General features: G+C 57.2%; 2 protein-coding genes across 3 annotated transcripts; one reads left to right on the forward strand and one right to left on the reverse strand.

The window, feature by feature from the left end:
* The first annotated feature begins 107 nt into the window (after window positions 1-107).
* Window positions 108-4,765, forward strand: Tmem235 (transmembrane protein 235). 2 transcript variants are annotated; one of them, XM_026408388.1, is made up of 4 exons: window positions 108-288; window positions 2,104-2,184; window positions 2,824-2,961; window positions 4,524-4,765. In XM_026408388.1, the coding sequence occupies exons 1-4, from the start codon at window positions 108-110 to the stop codon at window positions 4,763-4,765; spliced, it is 642 nt and encodes a 213-aa protein (XP_026264173.1). The 2 variants fall into 2 exon arrangements, with proteins under 2 accessions (XP_026264173.1, XP_077657479.1); XM_077801353.1 differs by lacking the exon at window positions 2,104-2,184.
* A 5,559-nt stretch (window positions 4,766-10,324) lies between these two features.
* Window positions 10,325-16,075, reverse strand: LOC113196482 (uncharacterized). The gene is made up of 7 exons (XM_026408430.2): window positions 15,741-16,075; window positions 13,967-14,050; window positions 13,306-13,394; window positions 12,637-12,822; window positions 11,733-11,870; window positions 11,375-11,567; window positions 10,325-10,882 (listed from the first exon to the last, which is right to left on the reverse strand). The coding sequence occupies exons 1-7, from the start codon at window positions 15,940-15,942 to the stop codon at window positions 10,599-10,601; spliced, it is 1,176 nt and encodes a 391-aa protein (XP_026264215.2). The 5' UTR covers window positions 15,943-16,075; the 3' UTR covers window positions 10,325-10,598.
* Between the last annotated feature and the right edge of the window lie 262 nt (window positions 16,076-16,337).

Here is a 16,337-nt window from a genome sequence, read left to right on the forward strand (position 1 = left end):
CCTGCCCTGTTGCCCTCTCCCAGCTTCCCTGCCCCGCCCCGGCCTCCAGACCCCCGCCCCGCTCCCCGCTGGGCTCGCCCCTGCCCGGCTCCCTCGGCTCCCTCTCCATGGCCCGACTGGCCGCGCTGCTGCTGGCCGCTGCCCTGGGCGCGCTGCTCAGCTTCGCGCTGCTGGCCGCCGCGGTCGCCAGCGACTACTGGTACATCCTGGAGGTGGCGGACGCCGGTGACCGCACCGGCCGCGCCGAGCGGCTGTCCTCGCACTCGGGGCTCTGGCGCACTTGCGAAGGTAAGCGGCGCCCCCGCCACTCCGCGCCCCTTCCCCTCCGAAGTCCCTTCCCCCGCTCGCCCCTCCTCCCAGACCCACCCGCAGAGCAGTCTGCCCCTCAGGGGGTCTCTCAACCCCCTCCCTGTCCCCCTCAAACTTGTGGTGACAGTTGGGCTGTGGAGAGGAAGGGACTGACTCCTCAGGGACACGGAGGGGCAGCGGGGCCAGAGCTGGGAAGAGGAAGGGGGGTTAGCACTCTGCGGCCCCACAAGGACCTCAAGTACCTTCCTCTGGAACCTGCCTTGGCTAGAGATGGGGTGGCACATCGTGTGGGAGATTGCAGGTCACCCCAAGGCACGCATGGTCCTTCGGGTCGCTGGGTAATTTGGGACCTGTCCCTATTCAACCTCCAAGTCTTGGAAACTCAGATGGGAGGAAGCTGAGGCCTCCTCGCGAAGGAGGAGGGAGAGCAGGGAGGCTGGCCCGCCCAGCCCCAGCCGCTGTCCCTGCTCTGTGACTTCTCTGCCAGGTGACCCCCACGGCCTTCCTGGAGGGGAGGGGTGGGGCTGGGTTGGGATGGGGGCCAGTGTGGGAAGCCTGGGTGTGGGTTGCTGGGGTCTCTGGAAAGGCTATGGGTCTAACCCCAAGTGACCAGGAGTTGCTTTTGTAGATGACTGCGCCGGGGCCCTCCCAGCCCCGCCTCACCACTCTGGGGCCAGCCTGGGGTCCCCCCCCCAGGATGAGCCCTGGGTGGCTGGGGCCTTGGGAGGCTGTGAAGCTTGTGTGTATGAATGTGACAGCACGCATCAGTGTATGAATGTGAGTGTATATGTGAGTGTGAGTGTGAGCTTGTGTGAGCACATGCTAGTATGAGCAGGCACATGGGTATGAAGGTGTGTGAATAGAGAGCTTGCGTGCTGTTTGCCCACGCGTGTGGCTGAGCGAGCACTGTGTGTAGGGGTATGTGTGTGTGATGAGGAGAAAGGGCTGAGCTGTGGTCATCCTCTTGACAATGGGTGTGTGTGCACACATACGTGCATTATGTGGGTGTGCATGTGTGTGAGTCAGCGCCCACAGGACCTGAGGAGTCTGGCCTTGTGTTTTTTTTTTTTAGTTGTAGTCGTACACAATATCTTTATTTATTTATTTTTACATGGTGTTGGGGATGGAACCCAGGGCCTTGCCCGTGCTAGGCAAGCGCTCTAAGGCTGAGCCACAACTCCAGCCCCAAGTCTGGCCTTGTTATTGCAGCGTCTCGCAGGAATCTTGCACTGGGCAGTCTGGAAGGGAGCCTGTCCAGATTTTTTTTTTTTTTTTTTGGTACCAGGAATTCAACTCAGGTGCACTTAACCACTGAGCCACATCCCCAGCACTATTTTTTTGTATTTTATTTAGAGACAGGGTCTCACTGACTTGCTTAGCGCCTTGCTTTTGCTGAGGCTGGCTTTGAACTTGCAATCCTCCTGCTTCAGTCTCCCACTGGGATTACAGGCGTGCACCACCGTGCCCCACTGGAGTGTTAGAGATTTAGCAGCTGTGACCTGTTCATTAAAAGAAATTAAATAAGGCTGGGGATATAGCTCAATTGGTAGAGTGCTTGCCTAGCATGCATGAGGCCCTGGGTTCCATTTCCAGCACCACATTAAAATAATAATAATAAAATAAAATAAACCAAACAAGGTCTTGGACCTCTAATCCCATTTAGAGTCCCAGCCCCAAGTTCCAGGGGAGAGATACCAATAGGGAGGGCCCCAGGGCCACAGTTTGTCCACATGGCTCTGGGGGCTGCTGGGTGCCCATTGTCCCCAGCTCCTGCTTTGCACTTTGGCTTTCCAGGGCAGAACAGCTGCATACCCCTGATCGACTCCTTCAGCAGCAAGGGCCTGGATGTCTCCCCCTCAGTGCAGCACCTTCTCTGTGAGTCCAGGCAGTGCCATCTCTGCCATCTCCCTGATTCTTTGAGCAGGGCTGGGACAGAAGCCACCCCACCCCAGCCCACCCAGAACTGCTTCCAATGGCCTGCTGTTACCAGGGGACTTTCCCATCCATAGCTCCTCTCTCTCCAGGTGGCTCCTGACATAGGCACAGCTCAGCCTGCTTGGCCTCCCTGTGCCCACTTCCCTTTCAGTGGTGACTGACACCCCTAGTTGTCGGGGGAAGCAGGCGGCTGTGGCATGACTGGAGCTGGTGAAGCCCGCGAGCTCCCCTTTTTGGACTCTCTGTTATCTTTCCAGATGGACAGTTGGTCAGCCTGGCAAGCATCTCCCACCTGGTGGGTTAGCGGGCACATGTCTGCTGCCCCAGAGAGACCTGAGAGTGGGGGTGGGGAGGGTACTCGGGAGTCTTCCTCACCCTGGCCTCAGGAAGGCTCCACAGGACCACAGGTGACCACTAGGAGGGTCCTGTGGTTGCCATGGAGACAGGCATCAGCTCAACCCACCCCCACCCTGGCCCAAGCTGGTGAAGCAGCATATCACTGTCCTCTGGGCAGGCTGGCCTCCACCTTCCTGGGGGCAGGGTCCCTGTCTGCCTGCCCCTGAGCCCCCTCTCTCACAGCGCTGCACCGAGCTGTCATGGTGGTCCTTCCGTTGAGCCTGATCCTCATTGTGTGCGGCTGGGTCTGCGGCCTGCTCAGCTCCCTGGCCCGGAGTGTCCCTCTGCTGCTACTCACCGGCTGCTACTTCTTGCTGGGGGGTGAGTCCAGGGTTTCTGGGCGAGCCAGCTGGGACTGCAGATGCTGGGATTGGGACTCTGCCTCCCTGCACCCTGCCCATCCTGTTCCCCTCTGGGCTACGCGGAGCCTGGGAACCCCAGGCCACAGAAGTGCAGCAGAGTCTCTGGCTGGGACCTGTATGCAGGGCCAACCAGAGTGGAGCTGGGCTGCTGGAGCCTCCTTACAGTGACTCCAGGACCTGCTTCCCCAGGACAGGTGGTGCTGGGGCTGTGGGATGCCCCCAGCTGCTGTCCTCACACCCAACCTGTCCGGTGGGAGGAGTAGGGGAGGGGGCGGGTTCTGACACAGGTGAGGCAAGGCCAGGCACCAGATGGGGTGAGCAAGGGCATCAGGGTCCTTGGCATTGACCCCAACCTAGGCCCAGATTATACTTTAGTAGTGCTGCAGCTGACAGGTGCTGGGCACTGGGCCCAGCACTCCCCCAGGACCCCCAATGCCACCTTAACAGCTAAGAGTCCTGAGGGTCTGAGAGGCCCCAGGATTCTCTAAGATGAGAAGGAAAATGGTCCTAGGCCCCCTTCACTGTTTTTGGTGTTGTCTGCCCCAGCCACCAAACTCCCCTCCTGCTAGGCTGGTTGTCACTGAAGGTGGCTTCTTGGGGTCAGCCCTCAGTGGCCCCTGTCAGAAGTGTGTTGGGTCTGGTGTCTTAGGCCAGCTCTACTGTCATGGTGACAAAGACCAGACCATATGAGGCTGGGGTTCCCTCCCGGGCAGGCCTGCTTCCCTCCCCAGGGGATGCTGGACTCTGGTGGACCTTTATCAGGAGCAGGTGGTGGGCCTCGCTTGGAGCTGAGGTTGGGGAATCATCAGCCTTGGTTTTGGCCACAGGACGGCAAGGTCTCCTTGACTTGAGAATAAAATTGGAAATAGTCAAAGTGTCAGCTGTGACCTTGACCAGGGTCAGAGTCTGCAAGGGTCCAAGATCCAATTTAGAGGACCTTGGGAACCCCAGAGAGGAGGAGTTGGCTTGGGACTGTACCCAGGAAGCCTTGTGCTGACAAGAAACCTCTGTGCTGTGCCTGGAACAGGGCGCGGGTGCAGGCCAGGCCCTGGAGGCAGCTCCGGCCTCCCAGGGCGGAGGGTGCGCCACTCCAAGGAGGGGGAGTCCAGAGGGGCAAGGGTTTGAGGCTGGATGGCTCCACGGACATCCCGCAGCCCCCTTGCTCAGGGCACTCCAGACTCGCTGCAGGTCTCTTCTGGGAGCCACCCTGAGTCTTGGCGCCAGCTCCTAGCCTGCAGGGCAGAGGATCAGCTATGGACAGCAGTGCTGGGGCTCTGAGACAGGAATGTGACACCATGGGGACCTCCCTGAGGCCAGCTCACCCCCTGCCACCCCATTAGCGCTGTAAGAAGGGGAGGGCAAGGTGGTATCTGGGAGAGAGGGCCCTGCTGAGTGTCCATCAGTGCTGACCAGGAGAGGGGTGGGGTGGTGAGCTGCCTGCTGGGCTCCGTTGACAGGACCTGTGGACCAGGGGTCCCCTAGGGATACCCTGAGCAGCCACCCCGCCCCTTCTCTCTCCAGGTGCCCTGACCCTGGCGGGGGTCAGCGTCTATATCAGCTACTCGCACCTGGCCTTCGCGGAGACTGCCCGCCAGTACGGCCTGCAGCACATGCAGGGCGTCCACATCAGCTTCGGCTGGTCAGTGGCCCTGGCCTGGGGCTCCTGTGCCCTGGAGGCACTCAGTGGCACCCTCCTGTTGGCAGCCGCCCGAACCCTCAGCCTGAGCAGGCTCCCAGGTGCTCCCCACTCTGTGGCCATCTGAGCTGGGGGAGGGGGGCAGTGCTTGGCATCTCCTGGGAGTCCGGTTCTGCAGGCCTGGCTAGAGCCTGGCGTGGAACACCCTGGATGGCACACTGGCCCTGGGCCAGTCATGCGGCTTTGCCCTTCAGATACAGATAGGATTTCCTCCTCTTAGAGACAAGGAAGTGTCTGGACAGAGGAGGCCAGGGCCCCAAGGCACATGGATTCTGGGTGGTACAGTCGGGTGGGGGTACCTTGGGCTCCTGCGTTCTCTGGGGGTGTTCTTGTCTCTTGGGCTATGGCTGGCCCTCCTCAGCTACCCACATTCCTAGTGTCTCGATGAGGGGTGGCTTCAGAGTGCACAGGTGTGTGTTAAATATGAGTACCCCCTGCTCCCTGGCCCTCACAGCCCTGTGCACCTTTCACCCTGTGTTGCTGGGGGAGACCAAGGCCCAGACCACTCAGGAGCCAAGGGCAGGACCCAATGTTCTAGAAGGTTGGTGGGACCCCAGGCCTCTGTTCTGTCCCCATCCTCCAGAGCAGGGTTGGTGGGGAGGAGAGCAAGGACAGGGCCGAGATCCTTTTAGTTTGTAGGCAGACTGGCTCCCACCCCATGTGCCCTGCCCCTCCCTTGTCTTCCCACCAGGTGGGTGGCTCTGCACCACCCAGGTGCGGCATATGCTGCAGGCCATCGCTCCTGCTGGCTCTGACCCTTCCCTTCTGCAGCAACTTGGGGATGCTTGTAACTGCCAAGGGCCCTGGGGCAGCTTGACTGACAGATGTGGAGGTCCCAGAAGGGCAGGGTGGGGATGGGGAACTCTGAGCCATGGTGGGGACATCTCCACCATGGGGTGCGATGTGGTGGGGTGAGCTGGAGCTGTGCCTAGCCCGCCCTGTGAGGGACCTGGATGAAGGGCCTACTCAGCCAGAAGGGCTGGGACTGCCCAGGTGGCAGGGGCCAGGCCTGGAGTTTGGGCTGCAGACTTGTTGAGCAATCGGTAGAGGCTTAGCGGGGTGGGGCCTGCTCACAGGCCCAGGCTGGTCCAAGGTCGAGATGTGAGGACAGGGCCATCCAGCCCCACCTGAGTTGTCTTGGGCCACAGGTAGGGGCAGGCATATTTTTATGTAGGTGGACAGCTGGGCAGATGCAGGAAAAGTGGCCCCAGGGAAGGTCCTGGAAGCCCCATCTCCTGTGCAGGGCCTTCCTGAGCTTTGGGCCATGTGCTAGGAAAGATGACACCTTTAGAGGCTTTGACCTCCTGCCCTATTTGTCCTTATTGCTCCTGAGGACATGGAGCTGGCACAGATTTGGCAGGGCCCACCGAGACAAAGAGCTGGGCAGTCGAGTGGGGCTTCTCTTCCTGCCGTGTTTGTACATTGGCCACTCCCTGTGGGAACACTGTGCCAATCTGTCCTTGAATAAACCAGCTTGTGCTCTGTGCAGACGGAGCTCTGTATTTTTTTTCTTCGAATTTTTCAAAATAGGCCCTATTTGTCCTTGCCTCACAGATATTGTGAAGGTGAACAAGCACTGTTACCAGTGGTGTGTGCATGTCTGTCCATCCAATGATGTCTGTGTGTCTGCTTGCACAGTTGTCAAACTGTCCAGCCAGAGTCCTGTGTGCACATTCGTGTGCATGTGTGTGCACATCCAGCCATGTCTCCTGCAGACCAGGGCCTCCTCCTCCCCAGGTCGGCATGGGCTGGAAGGAGCTGGGCCTGCAGCTGGGTCTGGGCAGCTGTCTTACTCAGTAGGAAAGGTTTCTGAGCCCGTGTTTGCTGGGGAGCTCAGGGCGTGAGTTCAGCCTCAGGCCCCTCTGGTTGCGGAAGGGCTTGGGCTCTGGGGCTAGGACTCTAGGAATACCCCCACAGGTGGCTGCAGGGACACCAGATTTGCTTAAGGATGTGCATGTGGCCTGTAGAGTGTGTGGGTGGGCATGGGGCTTAGCCAGGACACTTGAGCCCTCCACTCTGGAGGGCCAGTCTCTGTGGTGATTGGTTGCACTGTTTCATAGTTCAGTGGCCAAGGTGAGAAGGCAGGTAAATGCCACTAGGGAAGGTTCAGTGGTGCTTCAGGGCTGCTGAGGACAGGTAACCAGTGACAGTCACAGTGCATGTGACTCGGGGCAAGAAGCCAAGGAGGGCAGGAGAGCACACCTCAGTTCCCACAGCCCCGTGCCAGGCCTGACGAGGAAGCCCCTTGGAGGTTCCCCCTCCTCACACCCAGTGAAGCCCCGCCAGCGATGGTCCAGCTCTGCTTCCTTCCTGAGACACATTCGTCCACTCCATCTTGTAGCTGGCTCTGTTCCTCTGATGCCACTTATGCCCTGACCAGGGCCTGAGCTGGGCGTCTAGAGGGTGCCCTGAGCTCAGACCCACAGGTGTAAGAGCAGCCTCATAGTGGCGCCAGGGACCCTGGTGTGCCCCAGCCACACTGAGTCAGGGCTGACGTGTGTCACGTGTGAAGTCACAGTGCACTGCAGCTCCTGCCTCTGAGCTAGCCAGCTTTGCATCATTGTGATCACATACTCGACAAGAACAACTTAGAGGAGGAAACGTTTATTTTGGCCACAGTGTCAGAGGTTCCGTCCGTGGTCAGCTGACTCCATTGCTCTGGGCCCGAGGTGAACAGAGCAGAAGGGCAGCAACTGGGGGAGACTGCTCCACCCCTGGCAGCCAATAAGCAGAGGGAGGGAAGGGGCTGCAGGGAGGATGCACCCCTCCAGGGCACGCCCCAGTGAGCCACCTCCTCCAGCTGCCCCATCTGCCTGACAGGTCACGGCTCTCATAATCTAGTCACTTTACCTCTGAACGATCCTGTACTAACCCAGGAGGTCTTGGGTGGCACCTCATATCCAAACCATAACACTCCATCTCTTAGTTGCTGCTGGTGGTGGTGTTGGGGGGCAGCTGTTGTGTTGGGAGGGTGCTCCAGTAGTCCTGAGCAGATACCACCCACACAGGAACCCAGGACTCCACCAAAGCCAGCTGCAATGTGCCAGCCATGTGGGTGAGCCACCAGGGAAGCAGATTTGTCAGATAGTGTGGTCCAGGTGATGTCCTGCCTGCAGCCTCAGGAGAGCATCCAAGACAGGACCCATTGGCTCAGCTACTTCCCGATTCCTAACCCACAGAGACGGAGAAGTAGTGAATCATTGTACAGAAGGGGCTTCTGTGTTGGGGGGATTTGTTGCACAGCAATGGCGAGCTGACGCTCATCCCGGAGCAGTGCAGAGGTGCGCTGGAAGGCTGGGTGCTGGCTTTCTGTGATTCTCTGAGTTGCTTGTTCCTCAAGCACCAGCAAGCAGTTCGGGGCCCTGGAGAGCTCCAGACGCTGGCTGGGTCTCCAGAATGCAGATTTGGATCTGTCTGAGGGTGGCGGGGACGAGGGACAGTCCTCCGCCGCAGCCCCTGCTCTTCTCCCATTGCACATGCTCACTGCAGTCTAAGATGTGCACCATGCTGCTGTCTCCGGCATATGGGTCTTTGGCCACCTCCTGAGCACTGTGCCTATGTGTCTGGCAGCTTCCTGGCCACCTCCACTTGGGGTCTTGATTGAGCACTACTATTTTTTTTTCTGTGTAAAATGGGTTTATTCATTAGAGATAAGTAAAGGGGGGGACCACAGAAACCTAGGACTTATTACAGCCTGTCCCTCACCAGGGATCAAGGAGGATGGGGTTTCATCTGCACTTACTCCACTCACACCTCAGCTGAGGGACTTGAGAGAGGAGCCCGTACTGGGGTGACATGGGCTACAGTTCCAGAGGCCATCCTGTCTCTGGAGTGGACTGAAGCCTAGCACCAGCTGCTCTGGGTGGCAGTCCTTATCTCCTGTACATCCTCAGGTTGTTCTTGACAACTTGACAGACACCTTTGTCCTCATGAACTCTTGGGTGCAGCACTTCCTAAATGAGCCGCCCAAGGACGATCCTTCAGAGCAATAAGCAGCACACGGTGTAGTCAAGGCTTCAGTCTCATAGCCCAGGGTCTATTTTCTGGGGCATTTTTCCACAAAGAACCTGCAAAGAACACCAGTCCTAAAAACACCCCTACACTGAATTTCTGGCACCTTTATCTTGAACTTTCGGGCCTTCAGAATTTTAAGGAATAGATTTATGTTTACAAGCCACCAGTTTATGGCATTTTGTTATAGCAGCCTGAATGGACTAAGACAACTTTAAAATAAAAGTACTGACTCTAGGGAAGGGATCATTTGAAGGTGGTTTTGAGAAACCCACCCCACTGTTTTTCTCTGTGAAAACATTCCCTAGAGAATGGCCTTCCAGGTCACTGTTTCCATTTCAACATGGTGCTAGAATTTGGTGACTAGTTAATTTTTCTTCTTTAAATATATAATTTTGAAAAGGCTGTCCAAAATTATTTAAGCAGATCACATTTGGTACCTATTTCATACCTTTTTTGGGTGGTAGACTATTAAGAATAAACCATAACATAATTTACAAAAAAAATTCACTTTGCAATCAGCTGTATGTTTGGCATCTGAACAGCAAACTGGCACTCTGAAGCCAACATCACTACTTGATCTTTCCAAAGCCAGTCTCCTCCTGGGTTCCTACTAAGAGGAATGTTACAATTTGTAATGTTACCGTTTGGATCTGAGGTGTCCCCCAAAGATCCAGGTAGTAAAAGCTTCTGTTGCCATAGGTCCAGACAGTCAGGAACTAGAAGTGCAAAACTGGGCGTCAAAATAAACCTCTTCCCCTGATAAGTTGATGATCTCAGGTAACTGTTAGTGATGGGCAGCCAACCACAGATCTCCCTTCTCTCAACACACACACACAGATCCCAGAATGAAGCATGTACAAATATTAGAGGTAGTCATTCTTGGGTATAATACAAGCAATTTAAATTTTATCATTTTTATATTGTCAAAAACTCTCTGTGCTTCCCCCTCTCGTTCTTGGTCAGTTTTACCAGGGTTTTTGATTTGATTACTCTTCACAGAATGACTTTTGGGTCTGTTCACGCAGATATATATTTTTCCTGTTCTTTCTTTCTCTTCCATGCTCTCTCTTGAGCTATGTCTTACCTGCTATCCAACCTATCCACTGACTTTTTTTTTTTTTTTTTCAGGGAGTGAACCCAGGGATGCTTAACCACTGACCCACATCCCCAGCCCTTTTTATCTTTTTCTTATTATTTTTTTATTTTGAGACAGGTCTCGCTAAGTTGCTGAGGCTGGCCTCAAACTTGCAATCTTCCTGCCTCAGCCTCCCATGTTGCTGGGATTCCAGGCATGCGCCATCATGCGCGGCTGAGTTATTATATTTTTCAGTTTTAGAGTTTCCAGGTAGTCTTATGATTTCAAGTTGTCTGTCAAACTTTATGCTTTTAGGGGCTGGTGATGTGGCTCAAGCGGTAGCGCGCTCGCCTGGCATGCGTGCGGCCCGGGTTCGATCCTCAGCACCACATACCAACAAAGATGTTGTGTCCGCCGAGAACTAAAAAATAAATATTAAAAATTCTTTCTCTCTCTCTCTCTCTCCTCTCTCACTCTCTCTTAAAAAAAAACATTTAAAAAAAATAAAAAATAAAAAAACTTTATGCTTTTGCCTTTCTTAAATATTTTATTTTAAAGCCCGTGTATAACAAGTCCATTATTGTGATCCTGTGTCTGTTTCTTTTGTCTGTGTTTTTCTCTTGATTTTCAGTCACATCTTGTCCCATCCCTTGCCTGGTTGTCTCTGAGTGGGGACATCACTGAGAAAACCGTAGGCTCTGGGCGGAGTCATCTTCCCCCAGAGACTGGCCTGTACTTCTCTGCCAGAGGTTGGGGCACTTCCACGCCCCACTTCAATCCCAGCCGGGGCCCAGGACCCAGGGGCCCATCCTCAGGGTCCCAACTGCCTCAGCACAAACTCCCACTTCCTCAGTGCCAGCTCAGTGTCCTGGGTGGAGACATCACGGTGCCACACGGCACGCACAGACTGCTCTGTCCAGGGAAACAGCAGCACGCGCACAGCATGGCCTGTCTGGGCCACCTCGTCGGGGCTCACAGCCTGCAGGAGCCGGCACAGGTCCGCAGCGGGCAGCCCGGCCACCTTTACCAGCACCATGTTGGTCTCCACAGCAGCAGGATCCACAGAGCAGTGGGGCGATGCCAAGGCCTGGAGTCCTGTGCCAGGTCCCACCGTGAGAAAAGCCCCACCCCAGGACCCCGCCACAGCCCTACCACCCAGAATTGTCAGCTGGGGAAGGCGGAGGGGCAAGCAGCTGCCACAGAAGAGCACCAATCCTGACATGGCCTTGGGGATCACAGGGACCTGTTTACTCATGTGACCTTAGATCAGTGGGTCTCTCTGGGCCTGTTTCCTTATTGCTGAAGTGGGTCACCATGAGGACTCAGTTAATGGAGGAAAGACCCGAGTTAGAGGCCACTCTGTGATTCTGCAGAGAACCATGATCCCGGCTCCACCAAGCGCTTCCTAGCGTCAGGCGCCACGTGGAGCAGGGCTGGTGAGGCAACTTGGCCTGGGTCCCACCCTAGAGACTCAGTGGCAAAATCAGTATCCTGGAGGCTAGGGGGGTGCAGACCTGCTGGGGGCTTGGGCCTGCTGCAGGAGATCCCCCCACAGGTTGGAAGGAGTCAAAGGGGGGCACCGAGCACCTCTGGCAAACCTCCGTGCGTTCTCGTGGTCCCTCGGCAGCTCTTCCTCCGCCTCAGCCAGTCCCACGAGGGCGGCCGCGGCGAGCACCCCGGCTTGGCGCATGCCCCCACCCAGGGCTTTACGGAGGCGCCACGCTTCTTGGATGAAGTCCTTGGGCCCCCCGACCAGGGCCCCCACTGGTGCACCCAGGCCCTGTGGGAAGAGAGGAGCCTCCTACTGACCCATCGGTAGGCAGGGGCCATGCAGCATCTGGAGTCCAGGACCAGCTGCCAGGTCAGGAGCTCAGGGAAACTCAGCTCCTTCTGCAAGGCACCCCCACCCCCTCTGTCTGGAAGACCAGCCCAGGGGCTTCCCCACCTTGGAGAGACAGAAGGACACAGAGTCACAATGCTCCACAATGCGGGCGGGGGGGACACGCAGAGCCACAGCTGCATTCATCAGTCGAGCTCCGTCCAGGTGGACACGGGCCCCATGGGACTGGGCCAAGAGGTGTACCTGGGTGAAGTGCAGGCAGAGGTTAATGGGACAGGTGATAGGGCGGGTCTCTAGGAGGCCCCTGGGTATGGCTCTTGAGGAATTGAGGGGTCTGGAACCACCTGAGTGGTTCCGCCGTGCTGCCTGAGCCGCGGTGGTGCTTTAACTTGAGTGGTTTCGGTGCCCGGGATGGAACCCAGGGTGTGCCAGCTTCCTGCAGTACTGGGGACTGAACCCACTCAACTCTTCTTTTTGGAGCACTTGCCAAGGGCCAAGGACATACCGTCTCATTTTGGTTAAGCTGCATGACAGCAGCAGGAGGCCCCAAGGAGTGCAGGACATAGAGGTAGGTGGCGTGCCCGCGCAGTCACTTGGGGAGTAGAACTCAGCTGCGGCAGCCTCCTGGCCCCCTTGCTATTGCTAAGGACCAGGGGAAGTTGGAGGCGCACCCAACACCTGCTCACTCCGCAGCCTCACCAGGAGCGTGTTCCCGGGCCAGGGCAGCTGTCCTCAATGCTGCTTTGGAACTTGGCTCTCAGCAGAGTGAGTGTGTGTGCACATATGTTGATACCTACATGTGCACACAAGTGCAGGGACTAGGGCCCCTCAACTGGACAGTAATCCCCTTTGCATCTTTAGCCTAGGGCCGACACATGCTCCCCCATGATAGCCTGCCCACTAACAGGTGTGTACTAACAGGTACCTGTGACATGTCAGATAGGGGTTCAAAAGACACAGGAAGCCAGGAGCAGGCTGGTAGTGGGGGAAGTGGCGGGGCAGAGCCTACCTGGCGGAGGTAGTCGATAGGGAGGACCCGGCCCCCTGAGCTGCTATGTGTGTTCTCTAGGCATACAAGCTCACAGACTGGGTGATACGGGTTCCCAAGGCCCCGAGTGATCACCCTCTCCAGCTCATCCAGGTCCAGGGTCCCATGGGGCAGGTCTGGGAGCAAGTGAGAGTGCACCCCAGCAATCTGCAGGTGAGGAAAGGGGTGAAGGATCAGGCAGGTCCAGGGGTCCAGCTGTACCTCCTGGTGGATGGGAGGGGTCCTCTGGAATAGGGAGCCAGACCCCAATCTTGTGCCTGCTCCTTCCCATCTCGGGGTTTCAAGGACTTTCCCTTGCTCTGTGCATCCAGACACAGCATCCCAAGTGAGGAGGGTGTGAGGCCCGTTTTCATTTGAGATGTTTCCCCGTTTCCTCTGGCTCCTTCCTGGAGTGCCAGTGTTCCAAGTGCTCACTAGGGGGCAGCAGGGCACCAAGCACCAGGCAGGCAGCCGCTTCTGCCCCTACCTGCAAAGCTGAGACCTGGTTCTCCCTCCCACCTTCCCGCAGCTTCTGTCAGGCTCTCCCCTTTTCTCTGCAGGTTCCAGCCAGGTGCCTGGGAAGCAGCGCTTAGGCCACCTGTACTGGCTAGAGGATGTCCGGGCCCCAGGGGAGTGGTGTCTGGTCCTTACCTGAGCCACCCCGCCCTGCTCATAGACGTGGAGATGGCACTCCTGCCCAAGGAGGAGCTGGGAGCCCCGGCGCCGGCAGTGGCCCATCACTGAGACAAACGGAAGGAGGGTAGGACTTGGCTCTGAGTCCTCGGGTGCCCATGTGCTTCATCTGGGCTGAGCCCCAGGGCCACAGCATATGCCAATTAGGAAACAGCACCCCTTTGAGACACCTTACTGCCACGGGCGGGATAAACAGCTTGGGGATGGGACGCTGTCAATGCCAGGCCACACGTCCATGACCCCACCTGCAGAACCTCCCCTGCAGGGAGAAGCTGGCCACTCTGTTGTTCCTTGGAGACTGGCAGCTCAGGGCACTAGCAGCCACCAGGCCCTGTCAGCAAACTGAGGGCACATGCACACAGGGAACCGGGAGGGGTACCACAGGACAGCCTAAGGGGTGAGGATGGTGTGGTTACAGGAACTGTGGGGCCAGAGCACCCTGGGATGAGAAGCAGGGGAGGAACAGGGGTCAGCCCACCTCAGTCTCTTCTGCTCCCCTCCTCCGCCAGGACACCCCAATGTTGTACCCAGCAAAAATCCAGGAAAGTTGTTCATGAACGTCACAGCCCTGGATACAGAGGGGCAGTGGGTACATGGAGGACCTGGGAGTCAGACTCACCACAGATGAGGTTGGCCATGGTATTGGTGGGCACGAGCAGAGTCTGCTCCACCCCCAGCAGCTGGGCGGCCCTTTCCTGCAGCTCTGAGGAGGAAGGGGAGGGTGGGGCAAGGAAAACTATCAACAGTTACCACCGAGCAGTTGGGCTGGCTGCACAGGCACAGTTCAAAGTACTTTTGTTCAGATGTGAGCCCCTTTGCCGGAGGCCAAGGTGAGTGGCCAAGTGGGTGTGGCTGGAGCTCCAGTCTACCAGCTGCACAGTCTGTGGCCTGGGTAACCACACAGCTGGGTCTGGAGGCTCCTGAGTCAACCCACTGCACCTCACCTCCTCCTCAGCCATGGTTCCCCCCACCAGGCCACTGAAACTCTCTTGTGGTTTGAACCCTGTGTTCCACCCCAACCTCACACCTGTCTTGCTTCCTTTCCCATCAGTTCCAGCAGGTGGGGCCCTGTGGTTTCTTTGCTGACTTCCTCTACCCCTAGGCGGGGAGCCTCTAGGGAGCTGGAGGGGGAACAAAGGGTACAGCTGGAGGACAAGTGGGGCTCCTGCTCTAAAGCCCATGCTGGTTCTCTGACTGTGACATCAGGTCCAAAGCCCTTGGCATGACATTCAAGGCCTCTGCCCCATCGGAAAAAAAAAAAAAAAAAAGTGTGCATGTGCTTCTGAAGCCCTGTGCCTGGGAGTCAGAATTCCCTTCCCTGCCTGGGGCACAGGTGCCATCCTTAAGGAGCACCTCTGGAAAGTCCCCCTTCCCTGTGAACCATGCACTTGCCCCTAACCCCTGGCACCCAAGGAACGCTTCACAGGCTGCTGTCAACACAGCACCTCCCTGGCTCTGATGTGGTGACTGGTTTACACAGCAGGCTGCCTGCTGAGCTCAGCAGTGCCTTGCATCTTTGAAACTCCTGGTAACAGTAGGTGTCTGCCCGATGCATGACCAGTCCCAATTACCCAGTGACCCTACACACAAGCCCTGGGAGTTTAACTGGTGACTAGTTCCTGGCCCAGTGAAGGGCTGTACCCAGCCCAGCAGAACCAATGCAGTGGTTCACTATAAAACAACTCTCAGCTCAGGATGGGTTGTGGGCCCCTATATCCTTAAACCACCCTTTGGATTATTAGATCCCAATCCTAGGGAGGTGTAGCCTATGGAAAACCCCCCTTTCCAGATTGGTTTTGCTTGTCCTCATGGAGGCAGCAGAGGGTGCAGGAGAGTGGTTATGGATTTTAGAGTCAGAAGAACTATATTCAAGCCAGGCATGGTGGCATACACCTGTAATCCTAGCGACTTGGGAGGCTGAGGCAGGAGGATTGCAAGTTTGAGGCCAGCCTGGGCAACTTAGACCTATCTTAAAATAAGAAATAAAAAGGGCTGGGGACATAGCTCAGTGGCAAAGATCCCGGGGGTTCAATCCCCAGTACTGCAAACAAAAAAAAAAAAAAAAAAGAAGAAGAAGAAGAAGAAGAAGAAGAACTGGATTTAAACACTGGTTCTACCATTGACTAGAGATGGCAGCTGGGTGACAATGCACTGTGCAAACAAGTCACTGTGTTATCCTATTAAAATGCAGATTCTAGTTTAGCAGGCCCAGTGTGGGACCTGCATTTCCAACGGGCCGGGGGATGGGCCAACAAGCTCTCAGAGCGCGCAATGCTCCGTCTGAATGTCAGCTGAGGGCCCAGTCCTGGCCGCCCTCCCCGCCAAGCACCATGGACAGCGCCCTGGGGTCATCCAGAGACGACCCCCGCCGCGGGCCTGCATGCCCGGCTCACCGCGGACGGTGGGGTCCTCGCCGTAGTCGTCGTCCCCCACGACCGCCTCGGCCATGGCGCGCCTCATGGCCGGCCCGGGCCTGGTCACCGTGTCGCTACGCAGGTCCACCACGTGGGCTGGGACCCCCGCCCGGCTTCCCAACCATCGTGCGCAGGGCGCCCCGAGCCTCAGGGCTGCGGCCCGGGCCAGTCCGGAGAGCATGGCGGGGGCAGCGCCCGTCTCCCAGCCCGGCGGGAGTGGCTGCCCTCTCTCCTCCTGGGGAGACCGGCTAGGAGAAGCGAGCCGGCTAGCTCGGCGTCCAGACTGCGGCGGCTGGCTGACCCTGGCCCGACAGGCCGCTGGGCACGCTGGGAGTTGTAGTCCACGCTGCTCGCGGCGAGCCCGGGAGGGCCCCGTTGCATGCTGGGAGTTGTGGTTCGCCTCCGTCGCAGAGGAGACCAAAGGAATGGGGCTGCTCCTGTAATTGTCGCAGTGGGCCTGCACCGCTCCAGACACTAGGAGTTTAACTCAGTCAAACCTCCCAACAGCTCTGGGAAACACTTGCCCCCGTTTAACAGATGTGGACACTGAGACTCCAGAGGCTAACGAACATGTCT

The sequence above is a fragment of the Urocitellus parryii genome, chromosome 7 (genome assembly GCF_045843805.1).
Source record: "Urocitellus parryii isolate mUroPar1 chromosome 7, mUroPar1.hap1, whole genome shotgun sequence".
In the NCBI taxonomy this organism is placed as follows: domain Eukaryota; kingdom Metazoa; phylum Chordata; class Mammalia; order Rodentia; family Sciuridae; genus Urocitellus; species Urocitellus parryii.

Coding starts and splice junctions, on each gene's coding strand:
- Tmem235 (XM_026408388.1), top strand. CDS start 108: ATGGCCCGACTGGCCGCGCTGCTGCTGGCCGCTGCCCTGGGCGCGCTG. Junction 289..2,103: donor GCTCTGGCGCACTTGCGAAG/GTAAGCGGCGCC, acceptor TTGGCTTTCCAG/GGCAGAACAGCTGCATACCC. Junction 2,185..2,823: donor CTCAGTGCAGCACCTTCTCT/GTGAGTCCAGGC, acceptor CCTCTCTCACAG/CGCTGCACCGAGCTGTCATG.
- LOC113196482 (XM_026408430.2), bottom strand. CDS start 15,942: ATGCTCTCCGGACTGGCCCGGGCCGCAGCCCTGAGGCTCGGGGCGCCC. Junction 14,051..15,740: donor CGAGGACCCCACCGTCCGCG/GTGAGCCGGGCA, acceptor CTTCCTCCTCAG/AGCTGCAGGAAAGGGCCGCC. Junction 12,823..13,305: donor AGCAGGGCGGGGTGGCTCAG/GTAAGGACCAGA, acceptor CCTCACCTGCAG/ATTGCTGGGGTGCACTCTCA.